This window comes from Vipera ursinii, assembly GCF_947247035.1.
Source record: "Vipera ursinii genome assembly, chromosome: 1".
NCBI lineage: Eukaryota > Metazoa > Chordata > Lepidosauria > Squamata > Viperidae > Vipera > Vipera ursinii.
This window is the reverse complement of record NC_139512.1, coordinates 267,678,914-267,703,425: the sequence shown is the minus strand read 5'-3', so window position 1 is coordinate 267,703,425 and position 24,512 is coordinate 267,678,914. Positions and strand designations below refer to the sequence as shown.

The 24,512-nt window shown below is 37.9% G+C and overlaps 2 protein-coding genes across 2 annotated transcripts; both read right to left on the bottom strand.

Moving 5' to 3' along the window:
• Positions 1 to 1,016: 1,016 nt before the first annotated feature.
• HEBP2 (heme binding protein 2) lies at positions 1,017 to 13,707 on the bottom strand. Its single transcript, XM_083368549.1, has 5 exons — positions 13,603 to 13,707; positions 12,186 to 12,261; positions 6,621 to 6,756; positions 5,724 to 5,904; positions 1,017 to 4,311 (listed from the first exon to the last, which is right to left on the bottom strand). The coding sequence occupies exons 2-5, from the start codon at positions 12,258 to 12,260 to the stop codon at positions 4,134 to 4,136; spliced, it is 570 nt and encodes a 189-aa protein (XP_083224675.1). The 5' UTR covers position 12,261; positions 13,603 to 13,707; the 3' UTR covers positions 1,017 to 4,133.
• A 3,868-nt stretch (positions 13,708 to 17,575) lies between these two features.
• On the bottom strand, positions 17,576 to 23,973 carry SMIM28 (small integral membrane protein 28; the record flags this gene model as incomplete). Its single annotated transcript, XM_083348650.1, has 2 exons — positions 17,576 to 17,959; positions 23,860 to 23,973. 2 exons carry the CDS (start codon positions 23,971 to 23,973, stop codon positions 17,576 to 17,578), a joined length of 498 nt encoding a protein of 165 aa, XP_083204776.1.
• Positions 23,974 to 24,512: the final 539 nt, after the last annotated feature.

Below are 24,512 nucleotides of genomic sequence, written 5' to 3'. Positions count from 1 at the left end.
CCCGCCAGCACTCCCTGACCGGTGGGACCCTGAGGAGGCCCTCCCTGTGGGAGCGCACAGGACGATGGGAAGTGGATGCTGGCAGCAGGTGCTCCCTAAGATCATATTGGGAAATCCAGATACTATCATTAAAATGTATTTATCACATAGTGTTTATCTCTTATATGTTTATTTTCCTCTTAAGATAGGTAATCCACATAATCAGAAAGATCTAAACGGAAAAAAAGAGACTGTTCCATGTATTCACTTTTAAGTTTTTATGGGGAGAGTAGCTTTGACATTTGCAGTAATGCCCATCATTTCTGAAAACACAGCGGTTGCTGTGAGGATACATCAGCATGGTATTTTTTTTTGCTTTTTATGCTTTTTTTTAATAACTGCATTTTAGTTCCCAAATTTCAGATAAAATTAACTACTTTGAAATTATGTATCCACCTTGCTCTGCCTGTCTGACTGAAAACTCTATTGCTATTTAGAGAATAACTTACTTATGTTATTGTGTTCAAGCTCAGCGATGTGTACTCTTAGAATGCTTAGAAATGTTTCAAATATTTGTACACATGGGCTTATGAAAAATCTGCCTACAGTATTTGTTCTCAAACCAGAGTTTGAAGCAAGCATTGAAGAGGGAGAAAGCAGAGGTTGAAGTAAGCAGAAAGTATGTAGGGCATAGTATACCCCATCACACTTCACTACCAGTAATTCATATCAAAGGGATGAGTTTGCAATAAACAATGTTAAATGGAACCAGGTGTAGATTCTATGTCATGTTACCAATAATAGGGAAATATAATATAATCCAAAACAAGGTTCACAGGCTGGATCAGCTGGTCTGGGGAAAACTAACATTCTGGAATTCCGTGGGATGTTCTTCAGAACAGAATATTTTTAACTACTTACTTCCACATATATCAGTCATATACAGACATGTTTGTTTTCACTGATTTTATTCCTTGTGCTTCAGCCAATGCATGTACACAATACCTATTAAACCAAGATGTTTTTACAAAATAGCATACTTGCCAAATAAGGCTTTATTCCCCAAAACATATATAATTAAATTTGAAAACATTACATCATGTGTTCTTAGTAAAAGTACAATTATTTTATTTTAAAAGGCAAACTTGAGTATGTATTTATTAGTAAACCATTTAAATGCTTACAAACAATGTCCAATTTCAGACTTGCCTCTTCTGTTTAGTACTAAAAAACACCTTTAGTGTTTGGTATGATTAAGCCAACTATAACTGTAAGAGGGCATGAAATTTTAAGGGAGAGTTTTATGTCTCGTTTAGAGACTAATGTGTACAAAGAAATATTTCCTCTTTCTATTGTTTATGGCACAAAATTAGTATGTATACATTTTTATTTGTTTGCTATTCCCTGTTATACGGGTAGTCCTTAACTTATGACTGGAATTGAGCCCAGAATTATGGCAGATCGTACCCAATTTTACAACCTCTTTTGCAGTGGTCATTAAGGTATTAACCATGGCCATTAAGCAAACATCACAGTCATTAAGTGAAATCATTATTCATGATGGGCATTTTGCCAGGAACACTGATTTCTGGGCCCCCCAAAAAAGCATAATGTGTGACACATGACTATGGGATGCTGCAAATGGCTGTAAATGTGGGCTGGTTGCCGAGCCCCAAAATGCAGTTGTGACGGAGGTGGCCCTGGAACTTAAAATCTGAGTTGAAAGTAGCGCTGGGGAGGTCTGTTATAACTTCAAAGGGCCACTAAGCTACCAGTTGCAAGTCAACTATCTGTATACACAAACATGAGGAAGAAACAGCATACAATGCAATTTCATTGAGAAGTAACACTAGTTTTCCATATTAATTATACTGAATAAAATACAGGATAACTGGGAGATTTGTGTTAAGTATTTTAGCTGAAGTACCACGACTGAACTACATTAATCCTTTTTTAAAAAAAAAGATAATACAGCTCCTTACAAACTTTCAGAGATTAAAAATGCACAGCTTATAATGCAGTAAAAGTGGTAATCGTACAGTAATGATGAATTAATCTAGGAATCTGGAACCCCCATCATCATCACCAGGTTATGCTACTTTTCATTATAACAACATGGATCAGCAATACTGCAGGTTTCCATGGTAGAAAAACACACTGCATACTATATGGAAGATGATAGCGTTGAACTCTAGTGAACTAGACTGCTAAATTCTCTGCTTTATGGCTCTCAAGTCTTCACAAATATTTTCACCCAAAAGCAAAGCACAAACTAATGTCAAATATTTTCACCCAAAAGCAAAGCACAAACTAATGTCAAATATTTTCACCCAAAAGCAAAGCACAAACTAATGACAGTTGAATCTAAGCATAATTTACTCCTTCAGGCATAAATATTCTTGAATATTTATAGCATGTGAATGATAATTTACATACACTGTGGCATCTAACAACTGGAATCTGGTTTTCTAATTAAGGGTATCCCTTCTTAGTTCTCAAGTACAGGTAGTCTTAGTTCAGCGACTGCCTCAAAAAGCAATCTTTTGAAGTTAAAACTGTTCAAAATGTAACTGCGACTAATGCCTGCATTTAAAACCTTTGCAGCATCTGTCAAGTCATGTGTTCGCCACAACAGTCAGTCAGCACTATACTGCATTGTTCTTTGGTTGACTTGATTTTTTCCCCCGTTCTTGCCCCTTTACAGATTGTTTAAACAAGCTTTATTCCCTGAACTGCTTTTGTCCCTGCACAGAACTTTTCTCAAAGTCCTAACTACAGATAAACAAGGTCAGCTCTGTGAACCTTAATAATGATTAGAACAGGCCAGCCCACTACCCTTGCTATCTGAAACTGACAAGATCCTAATCAGTTTCACATTGAAAGGTTTTCTTTGCCTCTTAAGCAGCTGCAAGCACAACAGCCAACCTACTGCATTCCTTTCAATGTTTATTGCCCACTGTATACCTGCTTACTCTCTTGTCATCCCTTCTCCAATGAATGTAAATACAAATTACATTCGAGTTAATTATTTTAGCACTGGAATGAGTATTGCAAAGGGTGAGGGAACAAGGAAAAAGGGAAGCTGAAGGAAAAAAATCATAAGCAGTTACATGATTTTCACATAGCAACCACTTCACATAATGATTGAGTTGCCAGAACCAATTGCTAAACAAGAACTACCTATATATTCAATAAGTATTCAGAGGAAGCATAGGCAAATTTCAAAGAATTAAGGGCCACAATCAATAATGGAGGTGAAAGGGAATGGGAGGCCTCTGAAGCAAGCTACTCTCACTCTCACCTTAAAAGCTGCCCCCTAAACAGGCCACGAAGTGCCTCCCAAATTCAGCAACCCCTGATTTACAGGACACATCAGAATTGTTTAAAAATCCCCAGCCCAGTGTTTCATTTAAGAGGCAGCTGGGGATTGGCATTAACTTTCTTACCTTTTAAACAACATTTTCAAAGGGGTCCAAAAGAGCTAAAGGGGGAAGCAGATAGGATCTCTTGTTTTGGTCAGCTCAAGAGTACTGCCTTTTAATTTTTTTCTCCAAAGGGTATGGTGGGATTTGGTAATGCAACAGGGTGTAATTTTCTGCCCCTTTCCCTATTCTCTGGAAGGAGGGGGGGGGGGGAAACTTGAGATGGCTTTTGATTTAATTAGTGTATCAAGACTATCAAAAGGTCATTATGTTTGATTTTGCAGCAAAGATCAGCAGTAAAATAATGCTCTTTAGCAGTTTGCGTCCTACTGAAGGAAAACAAAACTCCAGAAACAACTATGGGATTCATAGAGATTCTAAGTTACTTTACCTGCCTTTGAAATTTCCTTTCTCCCCAGATTAGGCCTCCAACTTGGTAGAAAAGTCTTGCGTAAGCATTACTGTTTTTGTAGAAAGTTCAATTAATTTACTACAAAACAGAATTCAGGATTATAAATATTATAAAATAATACTTATTAGCATTACTCTATTAGTCATATTTTGGCAAAAAAAATCAGTTTTATATCAGCATAGAAATTTAGGCAATGGTAAAAGCAAAGAAATATGTTAGAAAATATATAGGAACACAGCTTTTATACATAAGGAAAAATCCCCTTTTCAATTAAGCATTTAAAAGTTAATACTTATAATCTGTATTGCTGTGGAAAGAGTTTAGCTTTTTTTGATAAGCCAAACTTCATTATGCCTGTTCAGCAATTTAAATGGACTGTCATAACCAGCAGTGTAATAGATCTTTTCTTGAAATGTTCTTCCATCCCGCCTTAAAGTTTCAGCGAGTGCCTGTATTTCTTCTTGATTTTTTTTAGCTTTAGCAAATCCCCCAAATGATCTGTTAAGAACAGAAACATACATATTTTGAAAAAGCAGGGCCTAGACCAACCATACAAAGTCAAAATTCATAATCAGTGTTAATGAAATATTATTTCCCAGCATTTAAACATTGCTTTATGTTATTCCTAGTCATCGATCATCTGTCCTTTGTTTAATTTTCTCACAAAGGGAATATATTATAAAAGCATATATTATAAAAGCAACAAATGAATATACCCCCATGATGTTTTCATAGGAGCATGGAATGCTGAACAAACATACTGTCTCTGAATACAACAAACAATGAGATTCATGGATTAAAACAATAACGTGGGCCAATCCCAAAGACTGTTTTAAGAGAAAGAAGAAATGAGAAGGTACAAATGTAGATTCCTGGAATGGCATATAAAATACCTTTCACAGAATACAAATTTCATCCATACAATACAGGTAGTTCTTGAGTTACGAGTGTAATGGAGCCTTACTTGTGGGAGTAAGTCTCCTTGCTCGTTAAGATGCACAAGGCTTGTTAAGTGAACATGAGGTATCTGAGAGTGGAGAAGGCCATGGAGGGCCTAGTGATGGAATAGGCCCCAAAGGCCTTCCTGACCTGCCAAGATACCTCATGCTTCCCCCTCCCTTCCTGCTGCGCCAGATTCACCTGGAAGAGATCCGTCTCCTCTCTGCCGCGGTTCCTGCTGCCGCCTAGATCTGAGGCTGGGGGACACTTCCGTGGCCCTCCGGTGGCCTCATCCAGGCACCAAAAGCCTTTTCCAGGCCACTGCCGTTGGATCTGAGGCCATGGGACTTGCTCATAAGCACTAGGGGACGCTTATCACATAATTTCAAACGAGTGTTAAGTGAACGCTCGTAACTCAGTGATAACCTGTACTGTTTCCATCCCCTGGTTTCTTTTTAGATTTATTATTTGTAGAACTGCTAGATCTTAAGCAAAGTTGCTCAGAAATTGAAAAACTATGTATTTATAATTACTAAAGCATCTGAGAACTTCTGGAAACTCTTGATTTTAGCAGGCTTTTTTTTTAATCCTAGAATATTTAAAAGTATATACAACATATTTTATCCACCACAAGGTGGCAGACAACAATTATTAACAATGTTAAATAGCTTTTAGCCCAGATATACTCCATTATGACCAATTAGCTGTTGTATGCAAGAGCTATCTTTCATCCCAATTGATAAAACATTATCATACTAAGATCAGTAGAAAAGGGGGGGGAAGGAAACTTTCTCTCACACATCCCAACTGGCTAGTTAATAATATGCAGCAGGTAGTAATATATAGATATTTTAAACAGGGACTCTGTTGCCTGTATTTTTTTAAAAAAAAACTACTTCATACATACATCTCTCCCCCACCCCCTTCCCTTAATAGCCCAAGAGGGTCCCTTCTGAGAGGTCAATATTTACCTGACAAAGACTGTAATTGCTGGCCTGGTTTCGATAAAGACATCTGCTTCTGAAGGCTTGGGTGGGTTTGCCTGGTACTGAGTTGGCAAATAAAAGGCAACTGTTGTGATGGACTCGGAGAACGGGCCAGCTCCTGGCTGGACATAGCATGTCACTGGAGCTGTCATAGCTATCTTTGTTCCTGCAAAAGGCAGGAAGAATCACGTCACTAGCCCCACCAAGAAGCAAACTAAACATGCTGCTAAACTTTAAGGAACGAGTCTTTAAACTAGGATGCTAAAATCCTGAAATCTCTCATACATTAAATAATGGTATCAGCCAGAAATAATGATTTAAGATAGTTTTATTCTGGTCAAACATCTAGCTCAATACTAACTGCATGCAAAATAAATATAATCAAATGACTAATCTTAAGCTAACTCAGTCAAAACAGAAAACATATCTACTATGCTTTCCGTTCAGAAAACCTACAAATGAGGTAACTTTAAAAATATTTAAAAATGCACCTGACTACTACAGAGGAAAAAATGGTTCCAATGCAATCATTAAACATTTTTTGCAATTTTAAACCAAAATTTAGAGGATTGAGGCAATTTAACCACACAACCTTTGGTAAAATGAATGTCCTCAGAATGATTACTTTTCTAATAACTTTAAGAACTTACTTACCGGTATTCTTTATCCATGTTTGGAATTGTCTATTAAAATATTTGCATGTACCTTTAGCCAAAAAAATAAAGAACAACTTCCAATAAAAGCTTTTAGAATATGCATATAAGATATTTAAAAAGGCAACACATTTTGGGAAATGATGAAATATGTCTGTGTGGCATGATTTTTTTTCCATGTGAAAAAAGAACAATTTCAAGAAAATAGGATGCATACGTTGTATATTACCTTTTTCATTCTTGCCTTTAATATAGTCAAAGAGCTTCATGAAGCCAGCATTGATGGCTGCATCCCAGTCTATGGTTTTAAGAGATGTACACACCCATTTGGCAGCTTCATACTGTCGAATTTCATAATCAGATGCCTTTAAAAAAAAAGTCCACGTCACAGATCATGACACTGTTACTAAATAATTTGCATACTATGAACTCAGAAGGAATTCATTAAAATACCAATAAAACATAAATTAAACTAAGGTTTGTTAAGAGTTACAATGTTTACTGAGTTAGTTTACGATAGGGCAGACCCACACTTAACCATAAAGCTCATTCAGTAACCCAAAGATGCTTTTCAAAAGGCAACCGGACTTTGTTGCTTTTTTTTTCTCTTTGAATACGTTTTGCTTCTCATCCAAGAAACTTTTTCAATTCTTCTTGGAATTTCGGCATCTTCTTGTATGAGAAGCAAAATATATTCAAGGAGAAAAAAACCCAAGAAAGTCCCATTGCCTTTTGCAAAACACCTTTGGGACAACCCTGACCTGGATGATTGAGAATCTCCGTAGACATTCATTCAGTAACTCTAAGTCAGCCATACCTGAATCACCCTGTGTTGTGAGAATAGATGGGTTGGCTAGAGCTCACTGGATGAAAAATGGGATGTAACATAGTAAATAAACAGTAAATGAATAAAGGACAGAACTCTTTCAAACAGGAGTGTCTATGGAGGTTCTGATTCATCCAGGTCATAGTTATCGGTTGTCCCAAAGGTGCTTTTTTCACAAGGCAACTGGACTTTCTTGCTTTTTCTTTGAAGACGTTTTGCTGCTCATCCAAGAAGCTTCTTCAGCTCTGACTGGATGGTGGGGAATGGAAGGATTTATACTCCTTGCAGACAGCTGGTCATTTGCATTCTTTTAGAGAGTCGTTGAAGCCACCTGGAGGTTTGTGTCTTCAGTTTGTGTCTGGGTGTTTTATCCTTTCCCACACAGACACGGATCACACATACATGGATCAATATTTACATTTTGATTCTCACCACCCACTGGAGCACAAAATGGGAGTTATCAGAACCCTACACCTCAGAGCTGAAGATCTGCCTACCAGCAAAGATTGGAAAGAAAAAGAACTAAAACATATCAAGGAAGCCCTCAGAAAGTCCAGTTGCCTTGTGAAAAAGCATCTTTGGGACTTCAAACAAGAGGCACTGTACTGACAGAAGGACTATTCAAAACCAATTTTCCAACTTTATTTCAATAATGCTTACTACTGCCATCCTGCACTCTGATCTTATAGCACACCCTTGCTCACAAAACAGACCCACTAGTATTATAGCTGTGCACACCTCACAAAGAATTTGAAAAAAGTGCTTGATGTATGTCAGACATGTCAAACCTGCAACGTCACGTGACATCATGCAACGTATCAGAGCTTTTTTGCCATTGCTGGCAATGGGCTGGGCATGGTTTCCCAATGACGCGTCCGGCCTACAGGCCGGAAGTTTGACACCCCTGATGTATGCTGTGAGCACATGCACAGCACTTCTCTGTAGTTATTAAAGCAGCCTAAGTTTTCCCAGGCTTCTGCCCAAGGCTGCAAAAGAGCTGGTTCAAGGAATTCTTAAAGCCTCATGGCACTGGCTCTACACAGAAAAACCTGCTGTTTTCATGAGTCAGAGGTACTAGGCTCATGCAAAGTCTTGGAGCATTTCTTTTCAAACGTGTGAATGACCCTACTGGAGAATATACACAGATGCATTTAATGTTGTGATAGTTTAAAAATTAGAAGGTTGCGATTCAAGCAAAGAAATAAGGATGAGCTACTTATCTTCCCTCCTCTGTTAGTCATTTCCTCAGTCAAATTTCCAACTATCTGCAATATACGCTTCAAAGGGGAAAAAACACTTTATGGTAGAAATGTTTAGAAAAAATATTTTGAGTGGCAAAAAATTACTACAAAAGAAAGTATTAAAGACAGTAAGATAGAAAAAAATCTATCCTCTTTCATCCCAGAGTCAAATGTCTGGTTTTTATTCCAAAGAGAGGGGAAAGGTGAACTATACATAGATTTGCTCTCTACTTTGGTAGTACTTCCAAGTAACATTCACAAAGTTGAAACACCTTTCAAACATGCTTAGGTCATAATGCCCAGAACTTGCAGCTAACAAGGCTACCTGTGCCGCAATTCTGGGTTTTGGCCTCCATATACCTGACAGGTGTCAGGCTGGGACAAGCTAATCTCCTGACAGATATCAAAAAAGAGTAGCGATAATCCTTGGTTTATGGCTATTTGTTCAGTTGACTATTTAAAGTTATGGAACTGCTAGAAAAAATTGATGGTTCTTGACTTATGACAACAATTGAGATCAGAATATTGCTTTTGGGGCAAAGTGGTTGTTAATTCACTATTTTTTAACTTTTCAGAATTAATTTGATTCAAGTTGAATAGGCAAAATTAATTTAACTAATCACAAGTTGATGAAACTAGCAGTTAAATTATTTTACTTCAACATTCAGTTAAAGCATAAGACTAACAGGCTGGCTTCCTGTGCCCAGAATAGGGCAGAACAAGTACACAGCTCGCACACAACACTTTGTTCCACCTGCTCATGCATTGCATGAACATATCAAGATAGTGGCACTTTTATTGCCATCTCAAGTACAGACCTGGGCTGGCTAGATCTGTTTGTCATCTCAATCACAAGGATTCCTTTTCAGGAACATGGTCAATCTTTCTTTGAAAGAAAGTGACTTTATTTATTTATTTATTTATTACATTTATACACCACCCATCTCACTAGTGAAGTGTCTTACATGAGGAGACAGCATAGATAATCAATATGCAAGGACAGCTACTGCCCAAGTCCACATTCAAGATGGCAAAGTAACTGGGTAACTTAGACAATATGGCCAATAAGAGTTTATTTGGAATATCCAGAGGATCCTATCCAAGGAGACCACCTTGTATCATTTAATTATAGGGCTGTTCCCAAGGAGGATCTAACTTATGCATGGCATAATGTCAATGCATACAAAAGACAGGAGGGCAGCAGTATAGGATGTGAAATATGACAGAGGGGGGAAGGGAGCCAAAAAAATAGAGACAATGATGATTACATAAACAAACTTTCATGCTGACAAACAACCAAAGTGTGTGAGAGATGCTCAGGTTGACTCCTTTCTAATTCTGCCTCCTGACCTGACCTAATTCAAAGGGTTGACAAGGAGGAGGGGCCATATGAAATTAAGTTGGAAATTCACACTGTCCCTTTAATATGGTTTTTCTGGGATATTCACATCTACAATAGCACACATCTAGTGACAACATGCAAAGTTAGCATCAGTGATGCAGATTTTATGGCATGACCACACTGAACTAGAGGTCGTTGTGCTAAAAAATTATTTTTATTCTTTAACTGTATTTTATTATTATAAAACCTAAGGAGTACATTATATTTAGGCACAATAGTGTACATACAGTATTGATTAGAAATTATTAACACTCTTTAATATTTAGATAATTTAAACTTTTAAAAATATTTATATCAATATTAACTGTAATTCCTAAAATGTCAGTCATAAGGTTATTTAACGTTTACATCCAAAGGTAAAAGTGTCATTAATAAACAACTGCAACATATACAAAACTTTGTTATACAGTAAAGATTTCCATTTGAGCTTAATCAGTGCTTTTATTGTAAAAGAAAAAGGTGCCGGAACTCACACGTCATACAACCCTCTTTGCCTGCCCTACAAGGTTCCATCCAAAAAAGGTGCCGGAACTCCGTTCTGAGCATTCTATGTCAAAAAAAGCCCTGAGCTTAATATTTAATACTAGTATCTCCATTGTTTCACTGATTTTGCAACTTGTCCCAACCTGTGCCCTCTGGCTGGACTAGTATTACACCAGACAAATGCAGCACAAAAAAGAAAATGGAATGGAATAGAAATAAGAAAATAATAATAATAATAATAATAATAATAATAATAATAATAATAATAATAATAATAATAATTAGTAGTAGTAGTAGTAGTAGTTGGAAGGGACATTGGAGGTCATCTAGTCCAACCCCCTGCTAAAACAGGAAACCCTAAACCATTTCGGACAAATGGCTGTCCAGTCTCTTCTTAAAGACTTCCAGTGTTGGAGCATTCACAACTTCTGGAGGCAGGTTGTTCCACTGGTTAATTGTTCTAACTGTCAGGAAGTTTCTCCTTAGTTCTAGGTTGCTTCTCTCTTTGGTTAGTTTCAATCCGTTGCTTCTTGTCCTGCCTTCCAGGTGCTTTGGAGAATAGCTTGACTCCCTCTTCTTTGTGGCAGCCCCTGAGATATTGGAACACTGCTATCATGTCACCCTTCATCCTTCGCTTCATTAGACTAGACATACCCAATTCCAGCAACCGTTCCTTATATGTTTTAGCCTTCAGTCCCCTGATCATCTTTGTTGCTCTTCTCTGTACTCTTTCTAGTCTCAACATCTTTTTTACATCGTGGTGACCAAAAGTGGATGCAGTATTCCAAGTGTGGTCTTACCAAGGCACTGTAAAGTGGCATTAATACTTCACGTGATCTTGATTCTATCCGTTAATGCAGCCTAGCACTGTGTTGGCTTTTTTGGCAGCTGCAGCACACTGCTGGCTCATATTTAGTGATTGTCCACTAGGACTCCGAGATCCCTCTCACAGTTACTACTATTGAGCAAGGTACCCCTACTATACCTGTACATTTGGTTTTTCTTGCCTAAATGTAGAACCTTACTTTTTTCACCATTGAATTTAATTTTGTTAGATAGCGCCCAGTGTTCAAGTCTGTCCAGATCCTCCTGTATCTTAAGCTGTCTTCTGGAGTGTTGGCTATTTCTGCCAGCTTGGTGAGTTCCCCATCTAGCTCCTCGTCCAAATTGTTGATGAAGATGTTGAAGAGCACTGGGCCCAGAACAGAGCCCTGGGGCACCCCACTACACACTTCCCTCCATGTAGATGCGGTTCCATTGAGGACCATACACTGAGTACAGCCGGTCAGCCAGCTACGAATCCATCTGGTGGTGATGCTATCTAACCCACATTTTTCTATCTTATCAAGTAGTAGGTTGTGATCTACTTTATCAAATGCCTTACTGAAGTCCAAGTAAATTATATCCACAGCATTCCTCTGAGCCACTAATTTTGTCACTTGGTCAAAGAACGCAATAAGATTTGTCTGGCATGATCTGTTTTTGACAAAATTGTATTATTATTATTATTGTTTGTATATATAAAAGAAAAAACAGACAAAATAACAAAAAGTAAAAGTAAAACGAAAACAGCTATCTGGTTTCCCACTTCCCCCTTTTAGTGCCCCCCACCAATGCATTTAGTCTTCCCCCCCCCAAGCATGTCCAGAAACTCCTGCCATCTAATGTTCCAAACCACATATTATGGATTTAGCCCCTACAATCTCTTTGGTTTAATTTGGGCTAATTTAAAAACATCTGGATCCTTTGTGGTCTGTAAGTCTCTCAAGACAACTTGGAGAATCAGTTCCATTATTTCTTGAATGAGGCTAATCCTAGGCTGGAAACGAAAAGATAAGTCACCTGATTTGGCAATGCAGTCCATTTAGGCATCTCCAAGCCAGAAGAGAAAAGGGCTTGTTTTATAGTCTTCAACATCCTATATAAACAAAAGGAATAAAGTTATAGGAGTTCTTCTATGTTCTGGATTAGACGTGTAAATTCATGAAGCTTTTGAAAGAAGATCTGCAAAGGAAGAAATGTAATATAGTTGTGTGTTTTTCTATTCTTATCTCTTCAACTTGTTAAGTTGATGAGAGGAAGAAAAGCTATGGCTAAGAGAACAAGGAAAAGAATTGAGTAACAAGATTGTAAGCAGATATATTTGCAGAAATGGTTAAATTGACATGTTTGATTAAGGAAGAGTTATTTTTTTTATAAAAGACTGGAAACCCTTACGGTTATCTTGCTGAAAATGGATAAAAATGAACTGGTGATTTGGGAATTTGATTAAAATGGATTGTTTAAGAGAAAAAGGAGACCATAATATGTAGTATGGATGTGTTGAGATGGAAATTGGTATGTGTAACAGCTGCAAATAAGATCAGAAGTCCTCTCTCTCTCTCTCTCTCTCTCTCTCTCTCTCTCTCTCTCTCTCTCTCTCTCTCTCTATATATATATATATATATATATATATATATATATATATATATATATTCTTTTCCTTGTTATCTTTCACCTTATTTTCACCTTTTCTTTTTGTACTTTTTCTTTCTCTAGTTTTTAAGCCTATGTAAAATTCTATAATAAAAATAACAAATCACTTTAAAAAGAAGACTGTAAACGCAGAAATGGCCTGAAAACAACTTCCTGGATAGAAGTTTTGCTCCTGTTCTTTTAACTGGGCTTGTAGTGTCCTCCACAGCACACACACACACACACACAGTTGATTAATTTGATAGACCCCCCTGAAGGCTGAAGTCCCACTCCTATATAAGTGCTCCCTGAAGCACGTCTGCCTTGCATGGCTTCAGAATCGCCCCCCCCCCATTCAACCGGTATCCAGGGGTCTTCAAACCTGGCCCTTTTATGACTTGTGGACTTCAACTCCCAGAATTCCTCAGCCAGCCCTGGCTGGCTGAGGAATTCTGGGAGTTGAAGTCCACAAGTCATAAAAGGGCCAAGTTTGAAGACCCCTGCGGTATACCTTTTATCCTGCAGCGGGGCAAACCCGGCTCCTTTTGCATTTGTCGTGCCTCTTCTCTCTTCAAAGAAGCAAAGTCCCAATCCAGGAACTCTCACACCTACATCGCGCCCTGCCTGCTTTGCTTCGCTTCGCTCATTCAGCCCAAGGCTAACCTGACCCCGTTCAGTTCAATTGGGACGGCACGACCCAGGGGAAACGCCTATGGGATGTGTAGTTCAAAATATGGGACGGGGGGTGGGGGGTGGGTCGGCAGACCAAAATGCCTACCCCCCCTTTCCTTTCGGCCAAACTCACCTTTCGGTTAGCCTCTTTTCTTCTCTGCTCCCCAAGCAAGAACTTTAGAAAGTTTGGGAGTTTGGGAGCGTTAACATTTCTAGCTGCCAGAGTCGTGGGGCGGGGCTATAACCCGGTTTAGGGTGGAGAGAATAATTATTCGCCCCCGCCCCCGCCCCCGAAAATCGCACAAAGAATCTACTGGTCGCTGCGGGGAGGGAGGAGGGGAATACGAAGAATTCCGTTTTCTGATTGGTTGCGAGTGGGCGGCGTTTACGCCCCTAGGGGGGATTTTAAGGGAGCCTGGGCCTGCTGTTTTGCTGGATTGAGAAAGGGGCGGGAGGAAAAAAAAAAAAGCTTCTGGTTTTGGTGGCGCTCGGTGTGGGACGTCGCTTGTTGTGGCGCGGTCTCCCGGGGAAAGAAGGAATGAGCTCATGGCCTCCTGTCAGATGCCCAAAGGGGGGGGGGGAGGAGGAGGAGGAGAGAAAGAGATGAAAAGGTCTCTTTGAAAGCAGAAGGCACGAGTGTTCAATCTCGCCCGCTCGCTCCCACCAGCGCTGCGTTTCTTTTCGCTGAGGGAATGCTCGCCTTTCGGCGGGGGCGCTGGCTGCCTCGGGCCAAGGGCGTTTCCCGCGCTCGGGGACGCGGAGGAAACTTTTGGCGCTCCCAAGTTGGCGCCCTGGCTTCGTTTGAAGCACAAACTCGACGTTCACTTCACAAGCCCGCACTCCTTTTGAATTGCGGGGAGGAACGCGCTTGGCAAAGCCAAGGGAGCGAGCGAGTTTTACTTGTTAGGGTTTGGCTAGTCCAGGGGTAGGCAACCTCGGCTCTTTTATGACTCATGGACTTCAACTCCCAGAATTCCTGAGCCAGCTTGGCTGGCTCAGGAATTCTGGGAGTTGAAGTCCATGAGTCATAAAAGAGCCGAGGTTGCCTACCCCTGTGCTAGTCCAGCGGCTCCCAACCTTTTCTATACCCCGCACCCCTAAGAACGCTCCTGATATATTCTCGCACCCCTTACAAATAGTTCGAAATTACGGCAACAAATTATGCATATACACTATAATTTTGAAAAACCCAAGTTTTCGCAACCCCGGGAATATCGTCTCGCACCCCCAGAGGGAATCCCTGGATTAGAAGGTCCTCTAATGAAATCTTGCTGAGCGTTACAAGACTTCCTTCTTGTTGTTTTTGTAAGGATGCCAAATTCTTCTTGTGTAATTTGGGATTGGCAATTCACGAAATTTCGGGGTAGGAACAGTGAACTTCGGCAAGGTTTCAGAATAAAAGTGCATACATTTGAGACCGTTAGATGTGCATGAAAGAAAAAAAAAGAATCATTGTGCAAAATAACGCACACGAAAAGACTGCTGACCGCAGATTGGTGTACGTTCTTCCACACGTTTCACTTGCACAAAAGTTCATTGTTAGAACCGGCACGGATAATAATAATAATAACAATAACAATAGAGTTGGAAGGGACCTTGGAGGTCTTCTAGTCCAACCCCCTGCTCAGGTTAATATATTATGTTGCAACTTTAAATTGCTTCTGCATAAATCAATATAAAAATAAAAGTTTCTTATCTGTACAAATCCATCCTCCCAAATGTCACAAGTGTGATTAAACTCTCAAGTGGGATTGATAATATCCTGGACTTTTTAGGTATCCTAGCAAAGAACCATTTAGGAAGTACTATTGACCATATTAGAATATAAGGATTATCATATCCTGAGTTCTCAGGCTTAACTATGTCTCACATACTACATTTTCACTGTGCATAGCAATATATACATTTGTTAGACCTTATCTAACACCCAGAGGCTTCCTTATAATTTCCTGTTCTTTGAACCCCTCCTGAGCTTGGAAATATTTGCCTTTGAACAAGTTTCTAATGGTTTTAATGTATTTTCAAACTACTTAATTTTAATTTGATTTTATGGGCTTATCCTTTTTATTGTGAATTGCCAAGAGATCTTGATAGTCACTGATATATAAAGAAGGGATGGGATAGAAAGTAAACTTTTATTAGGCTAAGAAAGTAGAGACACTCTGAAAACTATTGGTTTGCAGTATTTATTATGTTGATGCATAATCTTTCCAACTAGAAAGGCATTGTTAGTCAAGTGACTTGAATTTAAAGAAGATTGGCCTGTTAAATTCCAGCTTGTTTCTTAACAACTTCTACTAATAATAAATAAGCAATATAGCTATAGTATCAGTATTAGAGAGGTTATACTGATGCAATTATTTAATTAAAAATATAGAATGCTAGTTCTATAGCATTAATTCATTCCTTAGTGTAGATTGCATTGATTTGTCCCGAAATGTTTATCTGGATGACAACAGGCAATTGTTTTTTTGAAATAACCGATTTTTTTGAAATAAATATGAATAAAGCATCCACATCAATTACAGTAGCTATTTATTTACTTACTTATTTGATTTGTATGCTGCACATCTCACCTATAGGCAATTCTAATTTACCAAGAAATTATTTGTTTCTGTTTTTACTAACATGTTTATATAAAATGATAGTTATCAGATAAAGAGTAAATTTGCGCCTATTGATGGATATTACTTAAAGCATTACTTTGCCTGTTGACTTATGAAAACTATGCAACTAACATTCACATAGCTGTTATTGATAAAAATAGCTGTGATAATTGTTCTAAATTTTCTTCCTTATGTTCATATCTAAAACTATGATGTTGAAATATAGCTAAAAATTCAATGTTTATTTTAAAACTTTTATATAGTCACTGTTGTTTTACCAAGCTCCCAATCAAGAATTAAAGATTATTATAATAAAACAACAAAATTATATTAAAACTCTTAAAACCATAAACATGAAAACAAAACAAAACAAAAACCTAGCCCCAAGTTAAGCTTCTGGCATACAGTCACCTCATCCTATAACCAGCACTTGGGGGTGGGGGAGTCAAATCTTCAGTGCCTTTTAAAAGGCTGGGAGGACTGTGGTCTGCTATAACTCAGAGGGAAGAATGTTCCAGAAGGGCAAGGGAAAAGGCACATTTCCTATAAGGTGACAGTGTATAAAGAAAGACACTAGGAGTATGCCTACCCTATCTACTCAGATAGGACAGGTAGATGTCCTTATGGAAAGGTTGTTCTCACAAATACATGATAGGGATGATAGATAGATAGATAGATAGATAGATAGATAGATAGATAGATAGATAGATAGATAGATAGATAGATAGATAGATAGATGATACTGATTTTCTAGTGACAGAAATGTAATCTACCTGAGAAGCAAAATAAAAAATAAATTAATTAATTAAATACTTTATTGTTTTTAATGTAGCCATATTTAACTTTGTATCTAGAATTAAAAGATTTACAGGAGTTTTATTTAAACGTAGAAAAAACGTGAAATTATTCTATACACAGTGCAGAAAATTACTGCATTGGTGTATATCTTACTGTGCCTTCCAATAATTAAATCTCCAAACGTTCCACTTTTCTTAAACATTCAAAAAAACCCGCACATTTATTGTGTGTGCCATTCAGAGACCTTCAGATACATTTCAAAAAACATGTATAATCTGTAGTATTTTGATATGTAAACTTGTTGATTATTTGTTGAATTCATAAAATGTCTAAGAAATATTCCTGCATTACAAACATTAAAGCCCTTTCAATTATGTATATGTGTAATTCAAATCTAGTTGCTTTCCAACACAGTTGTTGCAATCCAACTCACTTCAGATTTGTCCTCTAAAACATCTGTATGTCATTTACTCCAGGAATTTCCTAGGCACAGTGTTAAGTTTAATATTTCCTTCATCCAATACAGTTGGCTGGTGAGCTATTTCAATATATGTTCCATTTTAAATTGATACTGTTACCATTTTAAATTAATCCCTTGAAGCTCCATTGTGCTTGTAGGATTGCCTTGCTCTTAGTTCTTCTTACTTTGTTTTCAGAAGTCATAATAGACTGGGAACCCTGACCCAAAAGATTTCTGTGTGCTTATTGTGGTTTGGTCTCTTCATAAGGAGGCAGTGGCTCCTGAAATCGCTGAACATGTTCCTCTTCTGTGGATGCCTTCATGGTGGCCTCCTCATATGACGGAGGCAGGCATACAGTGAGAAAGGCAGTTTCAGGCAGGAGAGTGGAGTATTGGAACCTCTGCTCATTGTTCCAGGGTAGCACAGAAAGAAAATCTGTCACCTCATGCTCCGGAAGAGATTCTGGCAGGTCAATGCTGAAGATCTGAGCCTGAGGATTGCGACGTTGGCAACGTCTATAGAGGAAGAGCAACAGGAATGCCAGGAAGAGCATCACGGTAGCTGGTAATATGATGCATAGGAATGGCTCTATGTCTTCTTTGGTTGAACTTGCTTTATGCTGACTCTAGGAGAAACCAAGACAAGAATGTGCATCAGGCCTTAGCCAATTTCATTTTATGTGAATCCTGCCTTTCATAACAACGGCATCTCAAGGCAGTAAACAGTAGTATCAAAAAAGCCCAAACCCATTGAAATAAGCAAATTAATAAAGTATAAACACAGATATAATAGAATATGTTGTTTTGCAGAGTATGCACAACTGAACAGCTATATGTCAACGCTGCTAACATTGGATTTTTTGCATTGACAATAGATGGAAATGTAGCCATTTTTCTCCTTTCGCTTTTAAAGTTAGATGGTGCTGGGAGGGGGGGGGAGTGTGAATGAGAGTCCAGCTAGACATAACAACAGTAATCGTAGCATGAGAATCAAGGTTGTTGAGCCCAGAGCTGATAAGGAATTGGCGAACTGGAGAGGAAGCCCGCACTTCAAGCTAATTGGGGAATGTGATTTATGACTGTTAATTGGAGGAGGGAATTGTGCTTTGATACTATGTGCCCAGGGGAGGGGAATTCAGTTTTTGGCTTTGATTATGTAAGTGCCGATATTATGCTACTCGAATAAAAGATCCTTTAAGGTAAACAATGCCTCGAAGTTCTTTTGAAGAGTTTCATCTGTCGGAACCATAACATTATACTGCCCAATGAGTTCTCCAAGCAGGCTCTCGCTTGCCCTTAGAAAAATGCCTCCACCTAAGGGCTAATCCATCTCTCTTCTTCAAGCCTCTGAGACATAGGTTGGCATTTGCTGCTGTACCCTATCACTCAGGAAAACTTTATTATGAACAGTCAGAGGTGATTTGAAAATAGCAATTGCAAAGACTCTGTAGCCTCCTTTTCTATGCCAATGATGACCTCCGTCAAACCCACAAACGATTGATTGTATCTAATGTTTGCTGCTGCCCATAGGAACAATCCTTGAATGAGTTCTTTTAACTACATCTCAGAAACTGGGAGGTTAGAGGGGAAGTGTCCCACAGCACCACCACAGCATCCATTTGAGAGCATCCTTTAACACCTGTAGCAGTATTTCTAGAGTTCCAGGTGTTAAAATGCCCTCTTTGCCCTTATCCCATTGAAAAAAAAGTCACTGAAACAGAAGGCTTCCCCAGAGGGAAGGAAATAAGGATCCAGATCAGTATGTTTACCTCTCTTATATTGCCTCTACCGCTATCAGTTGGATAGCAACTGTTTCCCTACTTTTCTATGGCTAGCAGGTGGCTGATTTTTTTTTAAATTCCATTTATATCCCGCCCTTCTCCGAAGACTCAGGGTGGCTTACAAGCTTAGCAGTAGCCTTCATTCTATGTATATGCCTGTTTATTAGGGCTTTCACACACACACCCCAAGCGGCATTATTACAAAGTCAGCTTAATTGCCCCCAACAATCTGGGTCCTCATTTTACCTACCTCAGAAGGATGGAAGGCTGAGTCAACCTTGAGCCTGGTGGGATGCGAACCTGCACTAATTGCAGGCAGCTGGTGTTACTTAAGGAGGCATTAGCCCACTGCTCCACCAAGGCTCTATTTAACAACTATGACTGGGATTTCTTTAAAAAAACCTGATGGCTTTGTGCCCTTTCCGAAAGGAAGTACGCTTTTGGCAAACTACTCGGCTCTTCTCCAGTATGATTTCACTAGTAGCTATGCAGTGGATAGGTGGAGCGTCAACTATAGAATGCTCTGAGTTGCACACATGGATGCAACTGGTGCATTGCACACCCATGTTTTAATTAAACAAATTGGTTGAGAGATTAAAGTGGTCAAGTCTCAGCATTACACTCCAGTCTCTCCTGCCATCCTATAGCTGATGTTGACCTCAGAGTTAGCAATGGTATAAAGTATGAAGAAGAACACAACTGACACTTTCCGAATCTATTTAAAATGTTGACTGAATCATATAAATATTACCTTGCAACTTAGTTTATCCTCATCCCTGTGTTTTTCTAACCATGCTAGAAGTAACTATAAGCATCTGGGTAGGTAAAATGAGGACTCCATGCGCTTAAATTACTTTAAGAGACATCCTTTAGCATTCATTTCTTTTAAATTTATCTACCTGTCCCACTTTAAGGAATGTATGCTAACAGCCAAAGGATTTTTTTTTGTTGTTAAATGATCATTTAAGCGGGATAAAAATATTTCTGTTTGCGTAAGGCATCCATGGAAATGGGAATTGTTCTGGATGGAATTGTGGAACTTAATTGAATGGAATAGGACACCACATTTTTGAGAATACAAGCTGGCACCTATTTTATTGTTACATTTTTTGTTGTCAAACAATAACAATTAAAACAATAGTGAGTTGCCTTAATAAATTTGTTAAGGATGTATATATTATTTTTATTTTTTATCTTGTTTTTGTTAAGTTTTTATAATTCTGCATGGAATACATATGTAGATTTAATCTTATTTCAAACAATTGCAAAAAACAATAGGGCCCATGGTTTCCTTCTGACTATTATACTTGTATTAAAACACATAGGAATTATTGTAAATGATGTACATAAGCATGTCAGTTTCATGATAAAACTATGTCAGATAGCAAATCATGATTTCTAGTCATAGACATTGGGGGTAAATGACAACACAAACTCAGTATATTTTACACTTGCATTAAAACACTGAGCATCCACAAGGACATAAAGACATAAAGAAGTATCATTTTATTTTTTTATTTTATTTTTATTTATTTGATTTATATACCGCCCTTCTCCCATAGGACTCACTGTTCATTTATTGACATAGTATGTATATATTTATATGTATGTTATAGTATATGTTAGTGATTTATGTTGCCTATACTAATAGATACTTTCTGTGGTGTGAATTCTCTGTAGTTTTTCTGTCTTGAGCTTTGCACAAGAGCTTCACAATAAATCATAGTTCTTCAAACACTTAACCTTTTATTTAGCACTTGGCTTGACACATTGAGCTTGTCGATCAGAAGGTCGGCAGTTTGGTGGGTCAAATCCCGAGTGCCGCGTAACAGAATGAGCACCTGTTATTCGTCCCAGCTTCTGCCAACCTAGCAGTTTGAAAGTACGTAAAAATGCAAGTAGAAAAATAGGGACCACTAAGGTGGGAAGGTAACAGCGTTCCATGCGCCTTTGGCGTCTAGTCATGCCGGCCACATGACCACGGAGACGTCCTCGGACAAGCGCTGGATCTTCGGCTTTGAAACGGAGATGAGCACCGGCCCCTAGAGTTGGAAACGATTAGCACGCATGTGCGGGGGAACCTTTACCTTTACCTTTGACTTAATAGAAGACTCTCAGACATATTAAAATATTTATTGTTTATAAGAATAAAGTCACACATGCATTTGCCCACTGGGATGTGCAGATGTCAGAGCTTTTTATATATATTTATGTTCCAAAGTTTAAATTCCAGACATTTTCTTTCCACTGGTCTGAGTTAATGGATACTTGGCCAATCTTTAGATGTTCTTCAGAAACATCTGAAATATGAATATATATCATTTCTCTTTAGCATGAAAATATATAATTCTCATGTCATCATTTTTCACTGTTTGTGTTAGAAGTGTATCATGTAAACAAGACCCCAACTTATTGTAATAAGCAGCCGGGACATTATTTAAATGGATAAATTGTCACTAGGAAGGAAAGGGGAAATTAAAAATTTATGTTGTTCTTTAATTATATATTCAATACATATTTAATGGTATATAATATGGTAGAAAGGATTATGGTGAATATCAAATATTGCAGCACTACCATTAAAAAATACTTTGTGAAGGAAAAGTAAACTGCAAACCTTTTATGTTTGATTCTATTTTACTACCACTTGAAGCCTAATGGCATAAGGTAAATAGGATGTTTTCCAAATTATACTTAAGTGTATCTTGTATACTCTGATTTTTATATCTCATGAGGGAATGGATAGGTTAATCAATATTTTCAAATGCAACAGCAATGATATCATTTGTTGCAGATTTTTAGTATGAATCATCAGTTGACTTTAAGTATTCTGCGTTTTGAATACAATACAAAATGCGTATTGTAGATAGCTTGCCTATTTAAAACATTGACATTATTTTAGAGAAGGAAACCATGGGCCCTATTTTTTTTTGCAAAATGTCTTTTGCAAAATACCCATACTGGTTTAATCAATCCACAAAACAGCATATCTTCCAAATACATTCTGTTAAAATGTATGACTGATTTGTCCTGAGTCTTCTTGTATGGAAGAAACATTACCATTTTACAGTGCTCTTTATTTACACCTGGCCATACTGTATGTTTTATATATTTTGGTTGAGAAAACATAGGAAAAGAAAACAGATATGACTAGTAATATTTTTTCAAAAATATACAGAATTGCTAGATTCATTAATAAGTAGGCACAAGAAAAACTAGTTGATTTGTATAATATTCTAACATTTCCCTAACCAGGATTTCAAAATTAATCAATGAGAATAATACACGTTTATAGCCAAACTTACAAATTCATCACTGCAGAGCAGGGTTTAACAGAATAACAGAATTACTGAATTGGAAGGGACTTTGGAGGTCTTCTAGTCCACCCCCTGCTCAAGGAGGAGACCCTGTACCATTTCACACAAATGGTTATCCAATATCTTCATAATAATCTCCAGTGATGGAGCACCCACAATTTCTGAAGGCAAGTAATTCCACTGTTCTTACTGTTAGAAAATTTCTCCTTAGTTCTAGGTTGCTTCTCTCTTCAGCGTTTTCCTATGCACTTTTATCAACATATGAGTGTACTTTTGAATTTTAAACAAAGGGAGAGAAAAAGCAAAAAAAAATAAATCTGGTTGATTACTGAGAATGGAGTTTGGCTCATTGTGGTAATGATGTAGAAATCATAAGCTATTTTAATCAAGAACAGAATAAAATGTGTACGTGGAATGGTATTTAAATATACTGTGTGTAGATGTGAATCACCATTTGCAGATTCAAAACATGTTGACTCTAGCATTAAGTAGTCTTGTGAAGATGTAAATGAGTACATCACAGACCAAACACATTCAGTATTAACTTCAACACTACTTTTTTTTTAGTATGGTAATAGTTTAAACATTCAGATGAATAAAAACATTTTCAACATAATCAATGAAAAAGCATGGATTGTGAACAATTCTATGAAATCATGCAAATGTGAAGAATCACATTTATGCTCATAGTAGCTGACATCAACACAAAAAACACCATTGCAGTCATTTACTGTCATATTACTATTATTCTTCTGGTCTTATTGCAATAGGTTATTCTGTCTAACCAGGAGACCTAGAAATATTTAGAAGGAATAAATTCAATTCAATAGTCCACTAAATTCAGTGGGACTTACTTCAGAGTAGACATGCAGAGAATTATATTACTAGCCTGCTATTAGTTTTATTTTTTGACCCAGTGCAGTTAGGCTATTATTTAAAGAACCAGACTAAATTACGTTACAAGTTACTGTAAAAAATACTGAGAAAATAATTTGACCCTCAAAATCTCTTTTAGATTGTCTTGTCAGGGTAGTCTTTCTGATCTATCTCTCACACCTGTTTCCCCTTTTGCCACTCACAACACTGAAAAGTAATATAATCCAGGAAACAAAATTTGCTGAATATCACTTATTCTAACATCACTAAAAGGGTCTGCCGAGAGAAAGATTGAGAATGAAATAGGACATAAATAAAATGACAGATTCAAAAGCAGCCAAAATATCCATTTGATGTTAAGTTTTGAGGTAAATATTTATATCAGTTTCTGCAAACTTTTTTTCCCCCTGGGTTGGTGAAACAAAGGAACTATTGCATGGAGGACAGCGTGCAATTTATGTAAAGTAAAGCACTTGCACAAACTCTGAAACGAGACATCTTGAAAGAACAGAAGTAAATTCAAGAAACATAAAGGGAAGATAAGAGACAAACCTGTAGCTCGGTTTCCACCAATGGCGCGCCGGGTTCACTGGCTAACCAGTCATAGTTTCCCCTGTCAGCGTGTCCAAATTTCTTCCAGCTACCACTGTCCAGAAGCCAACGCATTCTTTCATGGACGTGTGGGTTTGTGCTTTGTTCTTCCTGTTCAATTGTGGTCTTCTTTTTGATTATTTTTAATACTGTCACTTCCCTCTTTCTTCCCTACCCCACTGATACTAGGCCTACCTTGGAATGCCTAAGCTGAAAACCATGCTGATATTCTCTCCTGTTCCTGGCAGCGAAGAAGGAAAGGGTAGAACAGTGACCAGATGAATCTTGGATGCTATTTTGTCTTCTAACTCAATCTCTCTGGATTTGCTTCAGTGGCCTACATTACCAGGGAAGCTGGCATCAGGTATCAGGGAAGAGATAGCATTCTGATTGGACGGTTGCCTGCATTGGGATTATTAAAGGGGTATTTCCATGACAGTCTGAGTGCACATGGTCCTAACTCTGTGGATAAATCATGGTCTACATTTATAGTTCATATACATACAATTTATATATATACACATAAATGTTTGTGTGGAGAGGAAGGGAGCCCTAATGTTATAGAGAGATAACAAAAGGCTTGCTCCTCCCTAAGGGTTAAGGAAATATTTCCA